At 32.7% G+C, this 25915-nt stretch overlaps 1 protein-coding gene across 1 annotated transcript in view; it reads left to right on the top strand.

The window, feature by feature from the left end:
• The window catches only part of LOC145246720 (neurexin-4-like), a 302693-nt gene that overhangs the window by 160977 nt on the left and 115801 nt on the right, over positions 1-25915 (top strand). Inside the window, exons 14-20 of the mRNA XM_080108463.1 lie at positions 1195-1329; positions 6390-6590; positions 8755-9063; positions 10433-10603; positions 16253-16474; positions 20373-20495; positions 23296-23415. Coding sequence (XP_079964589.1) covers positions 1195-1329; positions 6390-6590; positions 8755-9063; positions 10433-10603; positions 16253-16474; positions 20373-20495; positions 23296-23415 — 1281 coding nt within the window. The remainder of the gene's footprint in view (positions 1-1194; positions 1330-6389; positions 6591-8754; positions 9064-10432; positions 10604-16252; positions 16475-20372; positions 20496-23295; positions 23416-25915) is intronic.

The following is a 25915-nucleotide window of genomic DNA, read 5'->3' as shown; positions in this document are numbered from 1 at the left end:
TAATATTTCAGTGCGCAGGTCAAAATCTGCAAAAGAAGCGATTTGTGTTTATTTGTTTACGTTGTTATGAGTTAATGGTTATGCGTGTATGCGCAACCAGATGTCGTAAACCGGAAAGTGGGTTACATCACTTGTTACAAAGTCATTTGAGTTTTATAATTATATAGATTAGAGATAAATATTTGAAGATATACACAACTTAAAGCATAACACTTTTATCCAAATTACTGAATCCGACATTAAATTATGTTATAAAACAACCAAACTCGTAATGATGTTGATTATTATTTTGTAATTGGAATTCATTATTGAAATGAGTATTATTTATGATTTTTTTATTTATTGCGGACTATTATTATTATGGAATAGGAACTCAGAATATTCTGAGTGCATTCACAGCAATTACTGCCTTCCATAGTTGTTCTTGTCTCACCACTAACAGCAACTAAAAAGATAAGGATAATAGTCCGCAATAAATAAAAAATTCATAAATACTACTCATCTCGATAATGAATTCCAATTTAAAAATATATAATAAACATGAATTTATTAAACCAAAAAATTCGACCTTGATTGCCCTTTGGTGTCCGTGGCGCAGTGGATAGAGACGTTGAATCTCTATGGTTCCGGGTGAGAATTGTCTGAAGATAACGGTTTCAATCCTACCCAAAAAAGCGGCCAAAAATATGAGCAGACAACTACAGAAAGCAGTAATTGCTGTGAATGCATTAGGAGATTCGGTGTTCCTATCCCGTCGCAGTTACCACCTGATGAAGGCCAGAGGAATAGTTGGTCGAAACGTCGTGAAACAGCAACTAAAAAGATGAGAATAGTAGTCTGAAATAAATAAAAAAATTCATAAAATCTACAGGTCGCACTAATAAGTGATTTTTACACTTTTGAAAATATATGCACAAATTATATGGATTCTTCCAGTAACTGCTCCCCTCCCCACTTCCCAAATAAAAACAAACAACCCTATATTTAGAAATTTAGAATCGGAATCGGGAATTTAGAACAGAATCAGTAATAGTATCAGAACTAGGAAAAAATATTGGAATCCTCCCATCACTACGTATAAACTTTTTTTTTTTCAAGTTTACTAGACTCGGCAATAAATGACCTAAAAAGTGTTGCTTATGCAGTAAAACAACCAAACTAATTTCTTTTTTTTTTTTTTTTTTTTTTTGACAGCTGCCCATTATTTGTCGTGTCAGTTTTACAAGATGCAGAACCAATCTCCGAGGAAAGAAAAGATAATGGTAGATTTGGATGGATCAGGACCTTTGAAGCCTTTTGAAATTGATTGTTCTAAAACCAATGACAATGGTGAGTATTCTATACCTGCATGGGGTGCTTGGATATTTTTATAGTTCTAGCTATCTTCCTAACCCCGAACTGAGGGAAATAAAAGGCGGAATATTGCTCACTTTGACCATAAACCTTCCTTCTGGTGTACCTCCAGTCTCTCTTTTTATTAGTGACATAATTCTGCAATTGTTTATGATACATTTTTCAATCACTGTACTTCGATATAAAAAAAAAAAAATTTTAATCTCAAACTTGGAATTGACAAGTCTTGAACTTGGAATTGACAAGTCTTGAACTTGGAATTGACAAGTCTTGAACTTGGAATTGACAAGTCTTGAACTTGGAATTGACAAGTCTTGAACTTGGAATTGACAAGTCTTGAACTTGGAATTGACAAGTCTTGAACTTGGAATTGACAAGTCTTGAACTTGGAATTGACAAGTCTTGAACTTGGAATTGACAAAACAATTGTAGTTACATTCCAAACATGACCTCTACCCACACTCGATCTACATCTCATTATTATCTATATTATATTTCTCATTGTCTGTTTGTTCATTCCACTTTATCTTGAAAAGTACTGGACCAATCTGATTGAAATTTTGTATGGAATAGACTAACTTAGGGGTTAATGGAGATTAGTTACTGCAATACTACATTTATTCTAAAAGTTTGACATAAAGCACTCTTAATGCAATGGGCTATAGCTTTTGCTCCTTTTTAACAGGCAAAAAGTCTTGACAAGATTACAATACTTATTTATCTCATGTTTTTGAATCACTCTGGGGTAATCTTATTACAAGGTGGAACACTAAAATTGTTGCCTTAAACAAAACAACACTGTTTTATTTTAAAACTTTTATTGAAAAAATCAATTCAGATAACTTGATAACATAGTAGAGCTGACATCTATTCAATGTAGCTGCCTTCAGCCTCAATCACCACCTCAATACGGATCTGGAACTGAGAGCATGCCTTTTCTACAAGCGCCAGTGGGAGCTTGGTGAATACTTGGTGGATGACGGTGATCAAGTTGGCTTTAGTGTTGTGGTAGGTCATGTTGGTGATGTTCTTGACTTATGGCCGAATGAAGTAGTCCAGCAGGTTCAGGTTGAGGGAGAAGGGGGCAGTGAGAGAAGGGTACAAAGTTATAGCACTCCTTTTGAAACCAAACCTGCATCTCCTTGAACTTGTGGGCTGGCGCCGAGTCCTGCTGGCACACCCAGAGTCTGCCAGCGTCCACTTGATTGCATCAAGGGTATAACAACACTCTTCAGTACATCCAGATATACTTTGGTGTTAACTTTCAAACCGATTAAGATGTAAAGTGGCCCTCACCTGAAACCACACCAAAGCCCATAACCATGGATTGTCCAAAGTGTTGAGCTGTGCCCTCAAGCGTTGGATCAAATGGAAATAGAATCATGTTGTCTTTTCTGTAGTGACTCAATTTTATCCTTCCAGTCTGTAGAAAACTATCTCATACCTATGTAATCTTTTGCATTTTGAAAACTATCTGACCTTAACTTCAAAATCATACTACTGCTAAGTAATATGTAACAACAAACAAACAATTTTAAGTTAGATGCAATTAAACAATGGCATAAACGTTTATTGCTTAAGTTAATCGATTGTGATTAGTTGTAACATGTTTGTGAGAAGGTAGAAAGGTGACATTTTCTGTTTCCAATTCCTTTATTCCCCCCCCCCTTTTTTTTTTGTGAATTCTGTTTTTGTTTTTACTTTTGGAAATTATTTTTTTTCCATTTTTAAAATTTTTTTTTTATATTTCATAAAAAAAAATGCAATAAAATATTCTACAATTATTTAAGAAAATTTTTTTTTGTTATTCTTGGTTATTGTAGTGAAGTATGAAAATTGAAATATTGAAATTCAAATGAAACCAATAGTATCTACTGAATTGTCATGTTATAGTAATAAACACTAGCAGGACCTGTTGAAATTCCACAGCAGACTCTTTCGTATCTAATATGTTGGTATTATGTGGATGTTCAACATAAATGGAGACACCCTGATATTAGTGTAGCTCTTTTGTTAAAACCACAAAAGTATTTATCTAAGCTAGTAGGGGCACCGATCATAAAATATGCTTAAATATGATATTTAATTTATGCAGATATTACTTTAGAGTCAATTTTCTATTTGTTTTTATATATTATAAAGTTGTGATTTAAAAAAAAAAAAAATATATATATATATATATATATATATATCCATATGACTTGGGTGTATCAGCTTGAACCGAAATCAAAACTTATGAAGACTTCTAGGCAAAATTATTTGTTACAAGAAATAGGTCATAATAATCAAACGAAATTCTCTTGGAAGAAAAGAAATGTCAGCGTGACACACAAAATAACACACATGCTATTGTATTAATATATAGATATCCAAAATATCCAAAAAAAATTATGAAAAACGATAAGGTAGAACATCAGTTATTAATGAAAATAGTTTTTGAAGACAATTAGCGAAAATGGAGTTCTGCGAAAAAAAGAAAAGAAACCAGAGAGTTCTAATTGTAACAAAAGGGAGGTAAATATTTTCTGAAAACTGAAAATCTTTGGCTAATTTAGCAAAACTTAATTTTTGCTAATTGTCTTCAAAAACTGTTTTCTTAATTAATTTTTTACCTTATAGTTTTTAATAATTTTTGGATATTTTCATTGCTGTTATGACAGTTCAGTAGATATTATTTTCATCTAAGCTTCAGCCTCTGTCCCATCGACGAAATGTAGCATACCTCTGCCTGTTCTACAAGTACTTTAACGGTGAATGCTCCGAAGAACTGCAAGCACTTGTACCCCCTCGACGTAAATACCCTCGACAAACCCGACAAACAGCAAAATCTCACCCCTTCACAGTTGAAATCCCTAGATGTAAGAAAGCCTTCTACTACAGTAGTTTCTTCCCCAGAACCGCTAGACTTTAGAATTCCCTTCCAGGTTCCTGCTTCCCCAACTGTACTGACATGCAGAAGTTCAAATGTAACGTAAACCAACATCTTGCTGCCCAACTCCTCACATAGTACCCCTGTAGCTTATATCCCTTATAGTAGTCCCCTACATCAAAGTGGCAATGTGCCTTGTTTGGGGTGAAAATGTAATTAAAAAAAAAAAAATTTCAATTTTCGAATGTCGCTACAATAACGAATAACCTAATTTCCGAATTCCACATAGACATTATCTTTCCTTTCATTTTTATTATACTTGAGCAATGATCACAAAGTTTTGAATCACTTAGAAATCTATTTTCTTAGACCATCAAAAACCTTTTTCAGGATATACTTTTTACATATTTTAAAAACAAACAAGGGAGACAATTCTTACTTGATATAATGGAGTTGCTTCCCATCTCCCGATTAAGACTACACCAAAAAAAAAAAATGGACTTAAAAATAAAACATTAAAAATTAAAACAAATAAATAAAAAATTAAAAAATTTACATAATAGAAAAAAAAAAGTGACATTAAAAATAAATAGTCACAAATATAAACAACTGAAATGGACCATTATTCAAAATATATTTACTACTGTATTGATCTCAACAAATGTCTTTTGCACATTAAAAAAAAAAAAAATTTGAGTTGAAACCCACATCTGAAGAGAGGGAGTTTTTATTAAAATATTATGTCATAGAGACATTATATCGATCCACATTAGGAGTAAGTAAGATTTTTAATTATTAAAATGCAATAATAAATAATAGCAAAAGGAAGAAATTGAAAAACTCCTTTCACATTTTATTTTATTTTCAATTCACTTACACCTCCATATTGCTATCAATCTGGGAACCTCAGATAAGCAATATAAAGATTTATTTTCGAAGGAATAAATGTACTCGTAAAAGAAAATCCTTAGTCATTATTTCACGTGATTTCTATTTCCTGCTAGTGCACTATTTATATAATTCTAAAGCTCAGTGGACCATCCTTCTGACCTTCTTTGATGATCTGGCGATACTATCTTTTAAAAAAGGGATGTGAGGTGAATATATATATATATATATAATGTGTAAACATTTGCATACATCTAAATATATATATATTCCAGTTGGCTGAAAATGCTGCAAGAGACAAGAAATCCAGAATCATCCCTCTGTCACTTGCAATTGGCCATTCATAATGACGAAGAATTGAACAAATTCTTGTCTGGAGTGACTATTGCCCAAGGTGGTGTTCTTCCCAACATCCAAGCTGTCCTTCTCCCCAAGAAGACGCAAAAAGCCGCCAAGTAAATTTTATTTACTTCGAGCCAACTTGAATATATATTATGTTGATGACTATATATATATATATATATGAGCATGGTTTAGAGGCTAAGGAATGAGTGTAGAATTGTATATTTTAGTTTGATTCTAGTTGATGGCACCCAATTCATGTATATATATTTTAGTTTTGATCCCATGACTATATATAAGGCTCAATAATAATAGAGAATTGTCTCTATAATAATAAATATGTAATCTGCATGAATTAAAATATCACATTTAAGCACATCTTACGATCAGACAATGCTGGAAGTAAATAAAGAATATATCTTTAACAAAGCAAACTTAAGATAGAAAAAAGCTCAGCACGGTTAAGATGAGCAATTAAATATTAATATTTTTTTTCTTTACTTATTATACGTATAATTTCTTTTTCCTTTTATATGTATTTCAATATTTATCTTTTTCCTTTCACCATTCTTAATTTTTACCTTCTCTTTCATTTCTGTCCTTTTTTTTCTTTTCTTTTTTAATGATCCCCATAAATTGTTAGTGATCCCTATTATATATTTTTTCTTATATACTTTTTTACTTTTTTTAATTACCTTTCTATTTGTGTATGGTTACTTTGTAGATTAAAAATGCCACGTTGTGAATTAATCGTCTATAAGTCTTTACTTCTGCATATTCTGACTGCTTTCATAATCTGCTGAAAGATGCAGATGTAAATTGCACAGATTAGGTCATAAACTTGATAAGTATCAGAGAATCTTTCTAAGGATATTTCGTTCATATATACATGTTGCAACTTTTGCAAATGACTGCAATAATTATGTTTTCTCCTCAGGTGTGGAAATTTTTGAGTCTGATGTCGGCCACAACAGTGAACATGCTGTGACTGTGAATGGATATGACAAGCCTGGTTCCTATGTTCGTAATGTCCGTTATACTGCTGGTATTGAAGAACTCAATGAACTTGTTGAACGTGCCACATCTTGTGAACAGTTCATCAGTTACAAATGTAACGATTCTCGTCTTTTTGCAAAACGTAAGGAAAATTTCCACTGTTTTCTTTGTTTGCAGAAATTTTTTGTCTTAACATGTTTGAAATATTGCATGGAGCAGATTAAAATGTACAGTCCTGGAAAGTACTAAGTCGGACAAAGGAATCTTGCTTAGGATTGTTACAGTATTATAGTAGTATTATAGGAAACTTGAAGGGACATAATAAAGAAACTATTCAAAATAAAATTTCGTGGAGCAACTACTAGTAAATGGAAAGTAACGTTTATGGTCTTATAAATCTAATTTTGTATTCTTATCTGGTCTTCGATTGTCTGATTGGTACCACATGGTATTATTTATTTTATTAAAAAATTTTTATTTTTGGAATCATTTGAGATGAAAATTTATCTTAAAAGATTAAAAAAATAAACAAAACCTAAATATTGGGAAATAAAACATATTGGATCAGCAACACAGCTACTTTATTGCTTCAATAAATAAAATTAATTTTCTTAATTAAAATCGAATATTATTATTTTAGTATCGGCATAATTTGATATTTTCATTAAATGTTTTTAAAATACTTTTCGTTCACTGTTCTAATTTAATGCCTGTATTATCGAGTAGAGATTATTTCTTGATAAAGAAGTGATACCTCAAAATATATAAATAAAATATGATACTTATCCAGAATTCATCTTATATTCAAAAATAAAGAAAAATCTGCATCATGTATGCAACTGTGATGGAACGAAAATATCATATTCCAAAAATCATGAATTGATCATATAGTTTTTAAACAAGAAAATCAAATTTTATGAGTAACAAAAAAGGGGTTGTCTTTTCTAAAAACAAAAAAAACAAAAAAACAAAAGGAGATAATTCAATAATTCAAACTTAGAAAATTTATATTGTAATGCCTAGAAATTTCCATTAATCGCTTAAAAATGGTTTCCTTTATAAAAATAGAACTGCTGGATTAATTTATGTAATTCTAGGAATATATTTTTTGTTTCCAGTATGTATATCATACAAGATATGACTAGAAAGGATAAAGGAAGATAAAATGATAATATTGAAGAATTCAGTAATTATCAATTAAATATTTTCCAACATATAGAGTATTGAATTCAAAATTGTATACTGTTTCCTTAATTTTTGTTTTTTTATTATTAGGGGAATTCTGGACATGAACCAATATGACATACAATTTAGAATTCAATATTCTATGTTTGTAAATATTTAATTGATAACTACTGAATTCTTCAATATTGTCATTTTATCTTCCTTTACCTTGTATGATTTGCTATCAAGTCATATCTTGAATTGAATATCACGTTGTAGAATGTCAAATTATCTCTATTAGTGTTATGATTTTTTGTAGATATTTCTGTTACTCATTTTTTTTCAAGTTGTGTTGCCATAACCTTGCAGTTTGTCACATGATTTTAGTTGTCACCCTTGCTTTGGCATTTATGATCTAATAATAATAAAAAATAAAATAAAATAATTTGGTATGGTCTTGTCATTATTGTTGTTGCAGTCTAAAAAAAAGTAATGTGACTCGCAGTCAGTGGACGTCTTCTGCCCCACTTTTTCTACTCTCACTGTCTCAAAAATAGTCGTAATACATCGATTCCCTTTGCAACACATACACATTCCTTGTGGACTTTCGGTCCTGGATATGACCTTAAACTGTATCTGATGGTGAGGCCCCAGCTTGCGGGCTTTGGGGAGTCTGTAGCCACCCTTTAATTGCCATTGCTCCCAGGTCCACTCTGACCCGGAGTGGTAGTACCTGTTAGGGTCCCAACTATGGGTTAAATAGAAACCGACTTGAAAAAAATATTCTATTAAAAAAGTTTTCTTAAAAAAAAAACTGGATTCAGCGTTAAATAACCTGAAAAGGGTTAATATGTTGTAAAACAACTAACCAACCTTGTTGACTTTCAAACACACAAAAAGTTCAAAATCAAAAGGTCAGACTCTCAAATCGTGATTAACACTTCACTAGAAAAAAAAAAAAAAAAAATTAACAGCACTCCTAGGATATTTGCATTGTCAGCATGATTTTGGTGTGTTCTCTTTGTTGCCAAACACTTGACTCCTTGTCATTTATAATTCGTCATATGCAAATTAATGCCTCTATATTTTTAAAACACAATTTATTATCATTGCTTCTTTTTTTTGTTTTTTTTGTTTTCTAGCAAAAGAGGGCAGCAATGCTCAAACATTTGGATGGTGGGTCGGCAGGACATTCCAGCCAATGTACTACTGGGGTAAAGCTGCCCCTGGATCGAAGAAATGTGAGTGTGGACTCACAGCCAATGGTTGTGTGGGTTCAAGTACCACGTGCAATTGTGATGCTCGTCTTAAAGAGCAAAAAGTAGATTCTGGCCTTCTGAGGCATAAGGAGTATTTGCCAGTACTTGAATTGCACTTTGGGGATACAGGTACAGTGACGGACCACAAAATTGGTGAACATCAACTTGGAAAATTGAAATGTGAAGGAGACAGTAAGTTTAATAGTCAAGGTTTTGACAGATTTTTGTTATCCCGCTGAGACATTTTTCTTTTCCCTCCAGGATCCCCCCCCCCATCCCGCGAGACATGTTTTAAAATCTTTTTGTTGTATGGTTTATCAAACGAAAGAAAAAAAAAATGATACTGTGATTCAATAGTGTAGTTACAGGTTGCTCACAATCACTGCAAAGGAGTCATAAGAAACATGAGACATGTGCCCAAACTGTTTAAGGTGGCTGAGCAGAGACTTGGTTCCCATGAGTTTTATTGAATAGTCAACAGGGTACTGAACAGATGTGGGACCTCTATTCCAACCATCATCGATTGACCTGAGGTGATTTCTTCAGCATCCGATAAAGCCCAAAATTTTGCATTAAATTCCATTCTTTGTGAGCAGAGCTGCCTACCTCCCAAATTTCCCCTTTCATTCTTAACAACATCTGTATTTCTGTCTGCAATGTTGCCAAACTTATCAAGAATTTTGTTACCAATAAGGTAACCGAACCTGACAACATTCCAATCATTGTGCTTAAAAAGTTGTAATTGAAACTAGCTCCTATTCTATCAAAGCTTTTCAATCGTTGCTTCCCATCACCTTGGTAAACTTCATCAGTATGCCCTGTATTATATACTGAAAATCGGTCTTTTGCATCTCAATACAGACCATTCAGTTTCCTCTCGACAATCTAACAGGTCCCGCACTGTCACCTAAGCTTCAACCTCTGTCCAATTGACGAAATGTTGCATCCTTTTGCCTGTTTTTCAAGTATTTTAATGCTAGGTGTTCTGACGAATTAAAAGCTCTTGTCTCGACGTAAATACCTCCGACAAATCCCACTCTTACACAGAGATCCCCAGATGCCAGAAAGCCTTCTACTCTAATAGTTTCTTTCTTAGGACTGCTAGACTTTGGAATTCCCTTCAGAGTTCCTGCTTCGCTGAATGTACTAACAAGTTAAAGTGTAATATAAAGACATGTTGCTGCTCAACTCCCTACATAGTATCCCTGCAAATTATATCCCAGATAGTAGCCCTCTACATCAAAGTGGCACTGTGCCTTGTTTGGGGTGAAAATGAAATAAAAAAAATAAATTAAAAAAAATCATGAATTTCAAGCAGAATCCCTTATTTAATCCATGGTCGTGGCCAGCTCTCGTTCCATCAGCCATGACTAAGTAAATGTCTTCAATAATTCTTAATTATATTTTGAATGTATTGAGGATTGAATCTTCACCCTACACAATACATACATTCATAATTTAATGACTATATAAAAAGTTTAATGTTTTTTAGTGACTATATAAAAGAAATCTATTCTAGTTTAACCTTTTTTTTTCTTTCCCCATTTTTTTTTCTTTCTAGATCTCTTTGACAATGTTGTGACATTCCGGAAACCTGATGCCGTCATTAAATTTCCAACATTTGAAGCTAAAAGTTCTGGTGATATTTGGTTCCAATTCAAAACAACAATCCGTGATGCAGTTATGATCCATTGTGTTGGACCAAAGGATTACATCAGAGTAGAAATATCCAGTAAGTGACATTAAGATTTGCTTTATATTTGAGACTAAGTCTCATTAATCCTTCTGTAATGACATTTTCAGAATTGAGTTTCTTTTGTCAATTAAACTAATTGCCTCATCAAAAACAAGTTTTTACATCTTTCTTTTTTTAACAAACAAAAAAAAAAAAAATTGGTACTAGTGCATTATAATTGGATATAAAAAAAATGTATTTTAAAGTGAAAAAACTATTACATAATTATGTTGAAATTAGTAAAAAAATTCAAAACAATTACTAAAAATGATCCGAGTAGAAAAATAATTACAAGAAAAAATAACATTTATTAAATAATGCAGTTTTGTCATTTCTTCTATTGCCACCAATTCTGATTTCTCTCCCTTGTTTTCAGTTAACTTTTATGAAATAAGAGACAACGAAATGGAGTTACACTCTTTATTCAAAAGCAACATTGTCATCTTCGTTAGTTGTGTGTACAAGAGAGAAACTGGTTAGTAGGAGAGTTCAGTGTTCGTGCGCGCTTGTATTTATAGTAGTCGTGAAAAGAGTTTCTGATGTGAGGATGTAAATTAGATATTCGACAGTTAAATATAGGTCAGGCCTGTTGGAAGAAAGAGAAAAGTGTTTAATGCGTTTACGTATGTAGGAGCATGCGTCCAATAGTAGAGAAGAGACAAAGGATTAGTGTCTCGTAGGAAAAAGTATGTGTGTGAAGTGCACGTGGAAGCAAGTTTTGACGATAGCCATGTTGGCTTGTTGTATTCACGATTAGTCCTGGGGTCAAAGGCTCATGCGAAGTCTGCTGCCTGGCAGGGCCAGGAGGAAAGAGGAAGAGGGTTCGTGATTTTGCCTTTTATATACTCTGTCACGTGATTGAGAGCTGGCTTGTGATTGGACAAGTCAGAGAAAATGTGCTACTTGTGCATTTAACGAACCAGGCGTAACTCAGCATTTGCTCGGCTTTGTCCGACGCATGACGTCAACAGCTGGATAAAACCGAGTGTTGCCGATAAAATAAAAACAATGCTACAACAAAATAACTGTAAAATGAAATTGTAAATTGTAGAAACATCCAAAAATAAATAAGTAAAAAGCAAAAACCTACCGTTCATTTGTTTTTTTTATTAGTATTATTGTTTGAAATTGTTTTCTGTTTGCAAAATGAATACATATAAAGCAAATTTTTTTAAATAAGTTTTTAATGAAACAAGATTGTTTCCATTTTATGAACCTTTTTTTTTGTTTTAGTTTTTAACGAACAAAAACATTTTTTATTTGTTAAACACGTAATGAAAAAAGAAAAAGCCTAAAAAAAAAAGCCAATAAAAAAACATTTGGGGGGAGGTCAGGAACAAGGATTATTTGTAGATTGGGGGGGATACAGATTTTTTTTTTTTTTTTTTTCAGGAGGATATTTTCCTCAGACTTTTGGAGGGCTTCAGATGACAAAGTAGACGGAGAAGAGGTAGCGAATGTGATAGGAAGCTCCTCGTTACCAACCGGGTAGCTTTCGGCTATATGGGTCAATATGGAGTCAAAAGGCTGCCTACCAAACTTTTGCCTCCACATAAACTCAATAAGATATGTGTCCAAAAGTTCCCGGTTGGTACCGCATTCTCGTTTATTTCGTTGCTTGGCTTCCTTCAACATCCGCTCCACATGATTTGTGGTTGCCTGTGTTATAGGATCAACAAAATTCAGGCTGTGGTTCACCGTCAAATGGTGATAGCCCTCTCCTCCCACTTTGTTATAAGCCTTCCAACAGTCCGATACGACTGTGGTCCCCGGCAGAATGTATGTTTTTATTCGTGGAAGGAAGGTTTCGGCGTTCCTATTTTGTACAGTGACCAAGAAACCCTTCTTTTCGGCGGGGTCGTATCCACCGAAGACCCAGACCGATGTCAGAAGTCTGCCGACATTGTGTTTCCTGCAGTTAAAAACACTCCTCGATTTCTACCGTATGGCCTGGGCCTCATATCTGCCGGGGATTCATGGGAAAATAATCCCTGCATATATCACACTGGAAATTTTTCCAGTTCACAAGTGTGTCGAGAATGTAACCCACATTTGCGATGGAGATTTTTTTTGTTGATGCCATCTCAAACTCCCATAAATATATTATTTTTATGATATATGCGATAGTTAGTCGCGATTTTGCGAAGAAAGTCCCAATCTTAATGGAGGTCCAATGACAACATGTTACATTTCGACACCTCCAACTGTACCCATCGGAAAGGCTTGTTCTCTTGACAAGTAAACAATCCTGGCGACAGTGGAAACACCTTTTCGCTTCTGCCAACAATTTCCGTTGCTGGCAAAAGTTTAGTACAGCCTCTGTGGTCTGGAGCTGGTTCGCAAGGTTTGTAATATTCATTATTTCGTCGCTTCTTTTTACAAAAAAAATTTTTTTCACTCTCTTCAAATCAGCATTTCTTGAGTTGTAACACTCTTCCAATTGATAGCGAAATTCTTGTCTGCTGGTAGACGTGTGCTCGGTTTTATCCGGCTGTTGACGTCATGCGCCAGACAAAGCCGAGCAAATGCTGAGTTACGTCTGGTTCGTTAAATGCACAAGTCGGAGAAAAAGTATTTCAAATCTCGAATTAACTCCTGTTAATGTGCTTGTTGCAAGTTCGTCTGCTACACTTTTTCATTTTTTATAATCTTTTAAAAATTTTACTAATTTCAACATGACACATCAGTATGTAATGATGCTTTTACTTAAAATGTTTTTGATATCCAATTATAATGCACAAACACCAAAAAATCAGATATAAAAATAATTGACAGAACTAAAACTCATTCCAGAAATATTCATTTTGTTTTTGACTTTTAAGAACTCTACCAAACTCCTGACAGTTTTGGGTCTAAACACTTGAAATTTTAGATATAGGTTCCTTGGACATGGATCTAACTTAATAACTAGATTTTAGCCCAAAACAATAAATTTTAAGGGGGTCATAATATGGGTCAAAGTTAAAAAAATTTTTCCTGCGGTCTCTACCAAATTACTCAGACAATTTCTGGTCTAAACATTTGAAATTTTACATAAAGGGTATTCAGAGATAGGGCAAGCTTTTTAATCGGTTTGGGTCGAAAATTTTTAGTTACCAATATATAAATGTATGTATTTATGTATGTTTGCATGTCTGCCTAAAACTTTTGACAGAGGCGACTGATTTTACCAAGATCAGTATTGTTTTAAAGTCCGACCTTTCATACGACAAATATCGAAAAACTGGCTAAAAACATTAATATCTTCACCTTCAACTGGGCATTTTTCTACAGGGGGAGGGGTTGCCTTTTTCGCCGATATTTTTTAAAGTTATCCTCTCCTTATGATTGTCTAGCCTAAATGTTAACGTAATTCACTTCAGGTTTGGTGGTGGTCGTAACCGCAAGGACGTCAGGTTTTTTTTCCCGTTCTTTTCCTCCTTCGCAGTACAGGTTCGAGTCTGCCTTCCTACTACCACTTTTTTTTTCTATTTTGGTCAACACACCTACAAACATCCGGGCAACGCCGGGCTGAAATGCTAGTATATCTATAAAAGTGAATGTGTGTGTGTGTGTCTGTGTACATTTCCCTATGCAATAACTTTGTCAATTTTAAGTCTACAGACTCGAAATTTGATATACAGGGTACTGAGATTTGGGAAAATCTTTGTAATGCGTTTTCAGCCAGAAATTTGGCTGTTAAGGGATCAAAGTTCAACGATTTGACCTTTGAGAACTCTACCAAACTTCTTTGCCAATTTTGGGTATAAACAATTGAAATCTTAGATAGGGCCCTTGGACATGGATCTAACTTAATAACTTGATTTGAGCCCAAAACAATATATTTTAAAGGGTCATAATAGGGGTCAATGTTAAAAAAAATTTTGACCTCTGCGGTCTCTACCAAATTACTCAGACAATTTCTGGTTTAAACATATGAAATTTTACATAAAGGGTATTCAGAGATAGGGCGAGCTTTTTAATCGGTTTGGGTCGAAAATTTGAGCTATCAATATATAAATATTAGTAATAAGTACTTTGGTACATAGAGCCCTTATGATTTGCTCACCTATTAAATTGGACTCTGAACTGGACAAGATCAGGGATATTTTCATCAATAATGGTTATCCTTTAGACCTCATTGATGATTGTATGAACAAAAAGGTTGTTGACTTCAAATCCCTTAAACCATTCAGGCCTTTAAAATGCCCTGTTTACTTAAAATTACCGTGGATAGGGGATAATGCTACGAAAATAACCAAACAGATTGTTAAAAGCATTACTAATTGCTTTTATGCTGTTTCCTTGCGGTTAGTGTATACTGTTAGACCTGCGTTTCCGCCTTTTTGCAAGAATAGTTTGCCTTACGTCCTCAATAGTAACATTGTATACAGTTTTTCATGCCAGTGTGACGCTGGTTACGTGGGGCGGACCTCCTTGCATTTGAGGACTTGTATAAACCAACACGTTCCTTCTAAAATTAGACAGGGTAGAGCAGGATCTATGAATTTCCCTTGCTCTACAACTTTGGACTCTGCTATTGGCCAACATTTGGTTGATAATCCATGTTGTGCCAATCAGTATAAAATAGAGTGGTTTGAGGTACTGCATAGAACGGACTCCAAAAATCATTTAAGAATTTTGGAATCTGTCTCTATTGCCATCTTTATGCCGGCAGAAGGATATGGTGAAGGCGTTGAATCTCTTCAGGGAAATTTGATAACCCTTTTTTTTTTTTCTTTTTTTTTTTTTTTTTTGTCCTTCCCTCGCGGTGCCATTTTAAACGCTTTTTTCTCTTCACCAATTAAATTTACTTTTAATCGTCTTTCTGGCACTTTTAGTACTCGTTTACTCATTCCCCCCTTTTGCTCTTTATTTCGGCATTATGTTATTTAATTTTATACTATCGATTCTCTCCTGACGAGATGATAGTTGAAAGAGCTTTTGAGAGATTTCCGCCCCTTTTATTTAAATGTATCTATAAATGTATGTATATATGTTTGCATGTCTGCCTAAAACTTTAAACAGAGGTGACTGATTTTCACAAGATCAGTATTATTTGAAGCTCGACCCTTCAGACGAAAAATACTGAAAAATTGGCTAAAAATATTTTCTTCACCCTCAACTGGGCACTTTTCTACAGGAAAGGGTCGCTTTTTTCGCCGATATTTTCGAAAGTCATCCCCTCTTTTCGATTGTCTAGCCTTAATTAAAACCTATGTCACTCCTAGTTTGACGGTGGTCGTAACAGTAAAGACGTCACATTTTTTTCCTGTTCTTTTCCTCCTTCACAGTACGGATTCAAGCCTGTTTTCCTACTACCACTTTTTATTTTCTTATTTTGCTCCAAACACCCGGGCAATGCTGGGCTGAAATGCTAGTATAAACTATTTTCAGAATATCATTGAATAGATAAATAGATATAACTAATTAACAGATATAACTAATTAACTTTTAACAATGTTAATTATCTAACACAGGGATTGTAATCAAGTGCATTAACCAGTATGCCATGAGATCCTATCTGAAATTGATACTTTATGAATTCGTTTTTTATTTTCCTTTTTCTGATATTTGGTTTTTTGAAAAATATGTTCAACCGTTTGCATCATTTACTCATTTATAAAATGTAAACGTTTTTGATTTTAAAAAAAAAAACTTTTTCAGGTGGGAACACAATAAAATTCCTTTTTAATGCTGGTGATGGGGAACGAGTTTTGCAGATACGAACTGCTGCTGGTCTGAATGATGATCGTTGGCATGCTGTACATGTAGAACGCAACCGTAAGCAGGCCTGGTTAAAAGTGGACACTCAAGGTGAAGAAGTTTGGGATGAACCCCCAGAGCAAGGTCCAAGAACAATGGATCTTACATCTCCATTGGTTGTTGGTATGTCTTTCATTTCTTGTTTGAAGTATCCTCTTTGTTGTTTGATATAATGGAGATGCATGAAAAAATGAATTTCATTTTGGTTCTGAAGCACAAAAACAACTTCAGTTTTCTCATTAAATTTTAATTTGATGCTTTATCTTCATCAATTTGAAGAATTCAAAATTGTTTTCATTTTCGAAGTATCACAAGATTAAATGCATCAGCCATTTTTAATATATTGATCATAGATTAGTTACCTTTTAATATATTGATCGTAGATTAGTCAGCCATTTTTAATATATTGATCGTAGATTAGATTAGTCAGCAATTTTTAATATATTGATCGTAGATTAGATTAGTCAGCCATTTTTAATATATTGATCGTAGATTAGATTAGTCAGCCATTTTTAATATATTGATCGTAGATTAGATTAGTCAGCCATTTTTAATATATTGATCGTAGATTAGATTAGTCAGCCATTTTTAATATATTGATCGTAGATTAGATTAGTCAGCCATTTTTAATATATTGATCGTAGATTAGATTAGTTACCTTGTATTTAAAATGATTGAGAAAATAATTTTTATCTCTTTAAACTATCAAACATTGTTATTGTTTTTCTTCCCCTTTGCAAAACTCCCCTATGTTCTCCAAAGTTTTTTTATAAAACAACCTAACAAAACCGCATAAATAAGTATTTGATATAACGAACTTAAAACATAAAATATTTTATCAAAATTACTAGATTCTGCATTGAATAACTTTTGCATTTAAAACTTGTGAAGCAATTTTAAACTGTCAAATAAAAAATATTTTTTGGTTTGAATTAGTTTAAAGTTTTGTTTTCTGCTCCTAATGCATTCATTTAGGTGTCTTGTTTCCGATATGAATATTTTTGTATGGCAAAGTTAAAACTTTGCGATTATGATGCATTTACTTGTGCCATCATTAGGGTTAGAATGGTTAGCAATCCATTTGAGAATTGCGGAATGGTTAGCAATCCATTTGAGAATTTGCATAATGGTTAGCAATGATTATTTATTCACATTTCACAAATATTAGTTATAGCATTAGTGAAAATAGATGGTTATAGTCAGCTAACATACTTCCTAACTTCTGGTGTGTCTGCTACCGGAAGTAGTGACTATACAAATCAGTTTCTTCACTTTTATTGTTCTTCAGTATTTTTACTATAAAGTGATTTATTGAAATAAAATATAAGAAAATGACCTTATAAAAAATACAATAAAAATTAACAAAATTATACAGATAAAAAGAACATAATTAATTTTTACTTGCATCATTAATGACTAAAAATGTTTTCAATAATTTTAAAAATAATTATACTAATTTCAATAATTCTTAATTAAAATAAGACTGAAAAAACTCTTAATGATTATTAAATAAAAAAAAAAAAAGATTGGAAAAAAGAATAAAAAAAAGAGTACATTCACAAGGGAAATATAGACATGAGAGAAAAAAGCAGACACACCAGAAGATAGGAAGTATGTTAACTGGCTATTACCAGCTGAATTTTTAACTTTTTTTAAAGCTGAATACAATCGTTTTTGTCAAAAAATAGATTTTCTTTTTAGCGATTTGAAGCAAAACACAAGATAACTTTTTAAAGTAATAATAATACTTAAATTTACTAGAAATTTTATAAGTACAGCAAAATGATTAACAAGAATTCTATACTGGTTAAGTTTGTTCATTCATTTCTTTAAGGTAAATAATTTATTTAAAAGAAAAAATATAACCGTTCTGAATTTTTAGATGAGGGCTCATTGTTTGTATTACTTGTTTTGATCTGACTATTATTCTCATCTTTAGTGTTATTTTGGTCGATGCAGCGTTCGACCTTCATCAGGCATGCTGGTCGCCATCTTGGAAAGGAGAAAAGTTACTGGCTGCATGGATGGTTTCCAGTTAAGTATGGAAAAGTAACACAACAAACTAGCATTCCTGGATCTATTAATAACTCGCATTTTATATCTTCCATATATCGAAAACCAACCTTCATGGGACAATACCTGAATTTCAACTTCCACCATCCATATAACAACATAAAAATGAATCATGCTTACAACACCGTGCCAGAAGTGATGACCAAAGATACCAGGAGCAATTCCTCAAATTAAGAATAACCATCCACCAAAATGACTATCCAGAGAATGTTACATTGGCTTTGAAAAACCTGGAGCAAACACCAAAGGACAATAACTGAAAACTCGTCGCAGTTTACACACCATACATAAAAGGCCTGTCTGAAAAATTTTTTAAAAATGTGCAGTCTATATGACATCAGAACAGTTTTCAAGCGTGACTTGACTCTCAAAAAACACCTAGTATGAGTCAAGCCTCCAGCTGAAAGTCTCCTGATAAAAAAAACTGCATATATGAGATTTCATACAAATGCGGAAAACTATACAAAGGTTAGACACGTCGCCCCCAAAAGGTAAGGCTAGAAGAACATCGTAAAGCCGTGACATGAGAGGAGGTCGAAAAGTTGGAACTAGCTGATCACATATGGGAAGAAAAAGGAATGCATTTCCTTCTAGGAACGAGGTCAAAATAATCCACAGGGATGCAAGATGGAGAGTTAGATGACTTAAAGAAGCGGCACATATACTAAAAATAGAAATGCTAAGCAGACCGAGCATAGAGATCAGCATATGGAAACCTAATTATAAAGAAAAACAATTGTACAATTCCTCCAAATTTCAACAGTAAAAGGAAAATAATCCCCTGTCAAACTTTATTGTTACCACTTTGTCAACCAACTTTTTTTTTTCACACATACAAAACCATGGCGAAAAAAACAAACAACTCCAAAAATGCGGAACCATCTATGGAGCCAGTAACTTTTCTCCTTTCTTTTCTGAGAATGTAACCAACATACCTGACGAAGGTCGAAGGCTACATTGACCAAAACGTTCCACAAATAACACAAGATAGTCCAATCACAACAAGTAATACAAAAAATATTTCTACTTTGCCCAGGCCTTTGGTCCAGGGTCAGCAAAAAGACAAACAAGTCAACATGGTATTTTCTCACACAGACTTCAATGCAATGCCCACATAGATTCTTTCTCTCACAAGAATCTCTATCTTTTGTCCCCATCCATACATGGATGTATGCTCTGACTATTAACTTCAACACGCATCCATGAACTTTTTTTCAACAGGTCTGTCCAATCTTTCATCTACGTCCATATATTTTAACTTTTTCCACAACTAACCCTTTCTCTATACAAGTCATTCTAATAAAGATAAATAATGTTACTAAATGTAAGAATGAGACTCTTGTCTTTTCCTATTCTACAGATCTTTCTTAAGCATTTTGTTTTTGTTAATCATTTTTCTGTTGGCGATATAAAAATCTCAAGGATTGAAGTCCAAGGTGTTGATTGTAGATGATCTGACCATTTTTTTTGATTGTGCCACACATGACTTACATGATGTGGTTAATAAAGTATCAGCCATTTTGAGATATCATTTGAAATTTGAGATGTTATTAGAAATGTAAGAAAGCAAAAAGTGAATAATTTTTTCTTTAAAATAAATGAGCAAACTTATAACTCAAGCATTTTCAATTTTGTTGATTTTTCCATTGGAAAAGGATGAAAGTCCAAGGAGTTGTTGATTGTGGATGGTCTAATGGTTTGACTATTTTTTTTTTCTGCCACATGCGGCTTAACTCAAATTTCAAGCTATATCTCAAAAAATACCAATATTATTGTTTTGACCATGTCACGTAAGCCACACACAAATGAAAAAACAAAACAAAAAAAACACTACTTTACTAACAAAAAAAAACCTTTTTTTTATTTAAAATGAAAATCTACTCTGGAAAAAGTTTGAGTAAATATCGATTTATTTAAAAAAAAAAAAAAAAAATTTTTTTGATTACAGGTGCTGCTGTTGGTTATCAAGATGGTTTTGTCGGTTGTATGCGTGGTTTGATGGTCAATGGTGTCCTCTTAGACATGAGGGGAATGGTGTCCAGGGGAGAAGTCACTTATGGAATGTCTGAAAGTAGGTTTGCACTATTTATTTAAAAAAAATTTTTTTAAAGATTATTTTTTTTATCAAGTCATATGTGAATATTCTCCATAAAAATATTGAAAAAAAATTATCGTATGCCAGTATTTGCATGAATATTCATATGAAATAAGCCAGTGAAGTTGAGAAAGCAAAGAATGTTCTTGAAAATTTTAAAACAAAAAAAAAAATAAAATACATATATTAATATTGAAAGAAGAAAAATATGGAATTATATAGCAGTTTTTTTTATCTTAACTTTTGGTATAATGGAACAAACACATGTTCTGTCAGTATTGCTAAGCGACAACATGGAAAAAATGGCTTTACTGATGATAAATTAAAATAATTTCGATTATCAGTAATTATCAAGAGTATTCTGAGACAAAAACTAAAATCACTCCCAGACTTATACACTAAAGTTCTGTAAATTTTAAAGGAAATCTGTTCAACTGTTTTGGAATTTATAAAGAACAAACTCGCACACAGACAAAGTTGCATTTATATAATTGCAGCGATATATATATGTATATATTATTTGAATGCTTACTAGAGAGAACTTGAGGGTTTAAGATCTCTCTGTACAAGGGTTTGCCATACAACCTGGCATGACAATACTTTTCCTTACAAGTAAACCCTGACTAAATATTCAAAATCACATAGTATGTGCCCCAAATAAGATCTCGATATCTGCTCTGTCAGTGGGTAAAAGTCCCTCTATGGGACCACCTGTTAGTTGTGGGTGGTGAACCATGATGCATTGGGAGGGATCCTGGTGGTTGTGGGTATTGGAGGTTAGGGTTAAGTACCTCCACCTCCCAACATTCCACTTCGGCCCTTACCTAGGCTAGCAGAATGGTACCAAATTTAAAAGCAGATTATGGCGCTAAAACTGACATAATCGGAAAAATGATCTAAAATTCACTGTCTGTTTTCTTCATCTACATTAATTATTAATCATAATTTTAAAGACAATTTTTTTCTTTATGATTTTCTGTGATTTAAAATCGATGAGTGTTGAAAACAATGTTTTTAGTTGTTCAACTCCTTTAGATGAAGATAATTATATTATTACAATGAAAGAAAATGTCGACCATCGATTTAAAACTTTTAGCAGCCGACATTTGTTACAATCACAGGCAGGAGCTAATTCTCATGATTCTGGATTTGAAATCCATTTCCTCCTGGCTTGTCCAATCACAAGCCAGCTCTCAATCATGTGACCAAGTACATAAAAGGCGAAATCATAAACCTTTCTCCCTCTTTCCTCCTGGCTTCAGCTGGCAGCACACATTAGCCTGGGGCGAAAGCCTCAGGCTGAACGTGAGTACTACAAGCTAACAATGGCTCTTTTCAAACTCTCATTTGTTTCCATGTGTGGTACCCAAATGAATATTCTTTATCATGCTAAAGAACATACACCAATGCACACACGAACGCACACACACCCACACACGACAAAACAACACTGAAGACTTTGTCCTTTCTTTTCTTTCTCCTTTAATCGGCTTTCTTTCATCCCAATGATGACAAGCTATAAACTCGTGTGGACTGAGCTGTTCTCTCCTCAACAAGCTGGCAATACATTAATTCTATCTTTACATAAGAACACTTCAACCTGCTTGTACACTCTACTAACGAAGATAACAAATAAAGTTTGTTTACTAATATAGAATGCAACTCCCATTTCATTGTTTCTTATCTCTATAAACTTTTTAATTAATTAGAACATTTAAATTTGACTAAACTAATCTTTCAGTAATATCACTGTTCAATACATAGTAATTAATATCATTTAATTAAAAATTGATTTTTTTTTTTTTTTTTTTTTTTTTTTTTTACATGGGGGTCACCACTTATCAAGGCCCAGGAGCCACTCGGAGATAAGGGTTATTGTGTGTACACTAATCAGTGGGATAGTATCATAGTAATAGTTAGTATTGGCGATTTGTTAAGGTGTCATTATGAAAAAGGAAAAAAATGATAAACCATGGATTTGTAACCATTTTTCAATTGTGCAAATTTTTAGTATCTCATTCCTCTTTTAATTTGGTATTGTTCTGCTACAAGAGTTCCAAATTTTAAGCAAATAAATTCGACCAAGTTAAATTTGGAAACGTCTTTGTTTATTTTACTTTTTAATAAAACAGCTTCACAATGTTTTTAATATTTTGAATTTAAATAAATCTAAAAATGAACTTCATTTTAAAATGCAAAAACGTTTACATTCATTTTTAACAAAAACGTTATTTATGAATGTAGATGATACTTTATGATACTCATGTTTTTATTCTAGAAAGACAGCTCTAAAATTATGCCCCTCACCTCCAAAAAAGAATTTAGTTGAAGATGAGTAATCTCTGAGAAACCAGAATGATAATAATTAATAAAATCGGAATTACATAAAAATACCTGAATCCTTATAATTTTTTAAATTTAATTTTTTATATATCTTTTTATTTAAAAAAAAAAAAACTAAATGGGAAAACTTTATTAAACAGAAATTTAAATATATTACAAATGAAAATAGATGTCTGACTCTACAAAAGTGTAAACTGTATGAAGAGAAAACTTTAATGTGAATATCTAAAAAAAAAAAAAAAAAAAAAAATTTAAATGAACTAAAAAAAAAAAAATTAAATGAACTAAAAAAAAAAAAAAATTAAATGAACTAAAAAAAAAAAAAAATTAAATGAACTAAAAAAAGAAAAAGATAACCTGTATAAAATTAGAACTTTTGAAAAACGATTGATTAAAGAAACAAGATTTGAAATTTTTTTTTTTCCAATTTCAGAATGCATTGGTAAATGTATGAGTAACCCATGCTTTAACGGAGGTACCTGTTACGAAGGTTATTCCAGTTATACCTGTGATTGTTCCTACACGCCTTTCCGAGGATGGATGTGTGGCAGAGGTAAAACAATGTTCAGCTGACATTCATTTTTTTTTCTCCTTTCTCCTGTTTTCAGATTTTTATCACAATCGTAATAGGTGTAATCCCCTTTTTTAAAAAAAATTTTTTTATTTACAAAACCAAACAACTGTAGCAGAAGCAAATGGAACCTTTTTCTTTCTCGAATCAATGCTTCTCCCCTGTGCTTTTTGGCCATATACTGACCAATCAGGGGTACGGCGCATTGGTCCTTCCTATCCCCCAAGGAAATCGGCCAGCATCCGATTTGAAGAACAACTCGTCCTTACTGAGAGAGACACCAAACAGAACGGACCTCCCTTTTCTTCTCTCTCTCCACCTCAGTGATTTCTAACGGTATCAACGATTCCACAGGGGGAATAACTACCGCGGATAGCACCAGGTAGTTGGAGTCCAGCTTTTGACAAGGAACATATCACATTCTCCTCAATAAACCTGTTCTGTGTTGCCTTTTATGAAGTTGTGTTCGTTATTTCAGAAGCTTGTATTGAATTATTTATTTTATTAGGTTGTGCCCTAAAAGCATTCTAAATCCTAAACAACTTTGTTGATCCCCTGATAAAGGAGGAATTGGACCTAGTAATTCGTACATTTGTTTGTTCACACTTTTCTCCATAACACCTTGGATTTAAAAAAAAAATTTTGCTCAAACATTAATCATGGTGAAAGTAAATTTTTGCCAGAACGGATTTTCGAGGATAATTCTTGTTGTCACTCTAGAAGCCATTATAGGCATAAAATTGTCCCCCAAATAGTTTATTTGTTCGTTTGTTTACACTTTTCTCAATAATTATGCCTTGTATTTTTACAAAATTTTACACAAACATTAGTCATGATGAAAGTAAATTTTTCATTTTTGGAGGGGGACCCTCTATGCTCGGTTTGTTTGATCAGAAACATGTTTTAGAGTCAGAAAAACTGAAATTAACAAAAATAACAGGTTTAAGCAAACCAAATTTAATGTAAGTGCTCAGGTAAAAATAGGACAAAAAAAGTATGTTCCACAAGCATAGAGAAATATTTTCTAAGTAAATGAATTCTCAGGATTTTCAGTTTAAATGTTTATAAGTTGCTTGTCCAGAATCCCTCCTAGGTTAAAAAAATAAAAATTTACATGATCTACATACCCATGACAGAAAGAAAATATTGTACTCCAAAAATCATAAATTAATCAAGTAATTTCATAAGAAACTAAAATTTTATGGCTAACCAAGTAACAATTGTCTCACATCATTCTGAAAACAGACCGAAATGACAAGGAAGAGAACTTCAAATAATTCGAAGTTTTTAAGAAACACTTTCTAAAATCTGTGGAAAAACTCAGATTCACTTAAATATTATTTTCTTTATGAAAATAAAACTTTTTAAACAATTTATGATTTTTAGAATATGATATCCATCACAGGTACATACATTATACAGATTTTTCTTAATTTTTGTTTTTTAAAATCGGGGAATTTTGCAAAAGCATCGTTTATAATGCTTTTAATTTTCATTGATTTTGAAACTCGAAATTACGACTTGAAAAGCCTGTTCTTTAAGTCATAATATTGTTATCATTTTAAAAAATATTGTTAATGATCAAATTAATTTTCATCAAAAGCAGGTAATTTGAATTTTTTTTTTTTTAATGATATACGAAGTTATCTAATTTATGAAAATAAGATACTGAAATGAATATTTTGGCGTAAGTCATACATAGACTGGTAAGAGTTATTTCCCTTGGATTGATGACTTAAAAAAAAAAATAAATTCAAACAAAGAAATATTATTTTATGTGTTGTGGAGCATACAAACACCTCTGCCTGCCAATGCAGCTTCTAACAGTATAGAAATTTAAGAATTAAGTTAGAAATGGCATTTTGACTCTGTCTATCCAATTTGCATTAGCATTTAGTCTGTTGGGCTTGTTTGAAATAGCGTTTTCATTTAGTCTGTTGGGCTTGTTTGAAATAACGTTTTCATTTGGTCTGTTGGGCTTGTTTGAAATAGCATTTTCATTTAGTCTGTTGGACTTGTTTGAAATAGCGTTTTCATTTGGTCTGTTGGACTTGTTTGAAATAGCGTTTTCATTTGGTCTGTTGGGCTTGTTTGAAATAGCGTTTTCATTTGGTCTGTTGGGCTTGTTTGAAATAGCGTTTTCATTTGGTCTGTTGGGCTTGTTTGAAATAGCGTTTTCATTTGGTCTGTTGGGCTTGTTTGAAATAGCGTTTTCATTTGGTCTGTTGGGCTTGTTTGAAATAGCATTTTCATTTAGTCTGTTGGGCTTGTTTGGAATAGCGTTTTCATTTGGTCTGTTGGACTTGTTTGAAATAGCGTTTTCATTTGGTCTGTTGGGCTTGTTTGAAATAGCGTTTTCATTTGGTCTGTTGGACTTGTTTGAAATAGCGTTTTCATTTAGTCTGTTGGGCTTGTTTGAAATAACGTTTTCATTTGGTCTGTTGGGCTTGTTTGAAATAGCATTTTCATTTAGTCTGTTGGA

This window comes from Euprymna scolopes, chromosome 24 (genome assembly GCF_053919585.1).
Source record: "Euprymna scolopes isolate OS-2025 chromosome 24, ASM5391958v1, whole genome shotgun sequence".
NCBI lineage: Eukaryota > Metazoa > Mollusca > Cephalopoda > Sepiida > Sepiolidae > Euprymna > Euprymna scolopes.
This window is presented reverse-complemented; position numbering and strand designations above follow the sequence as displayed.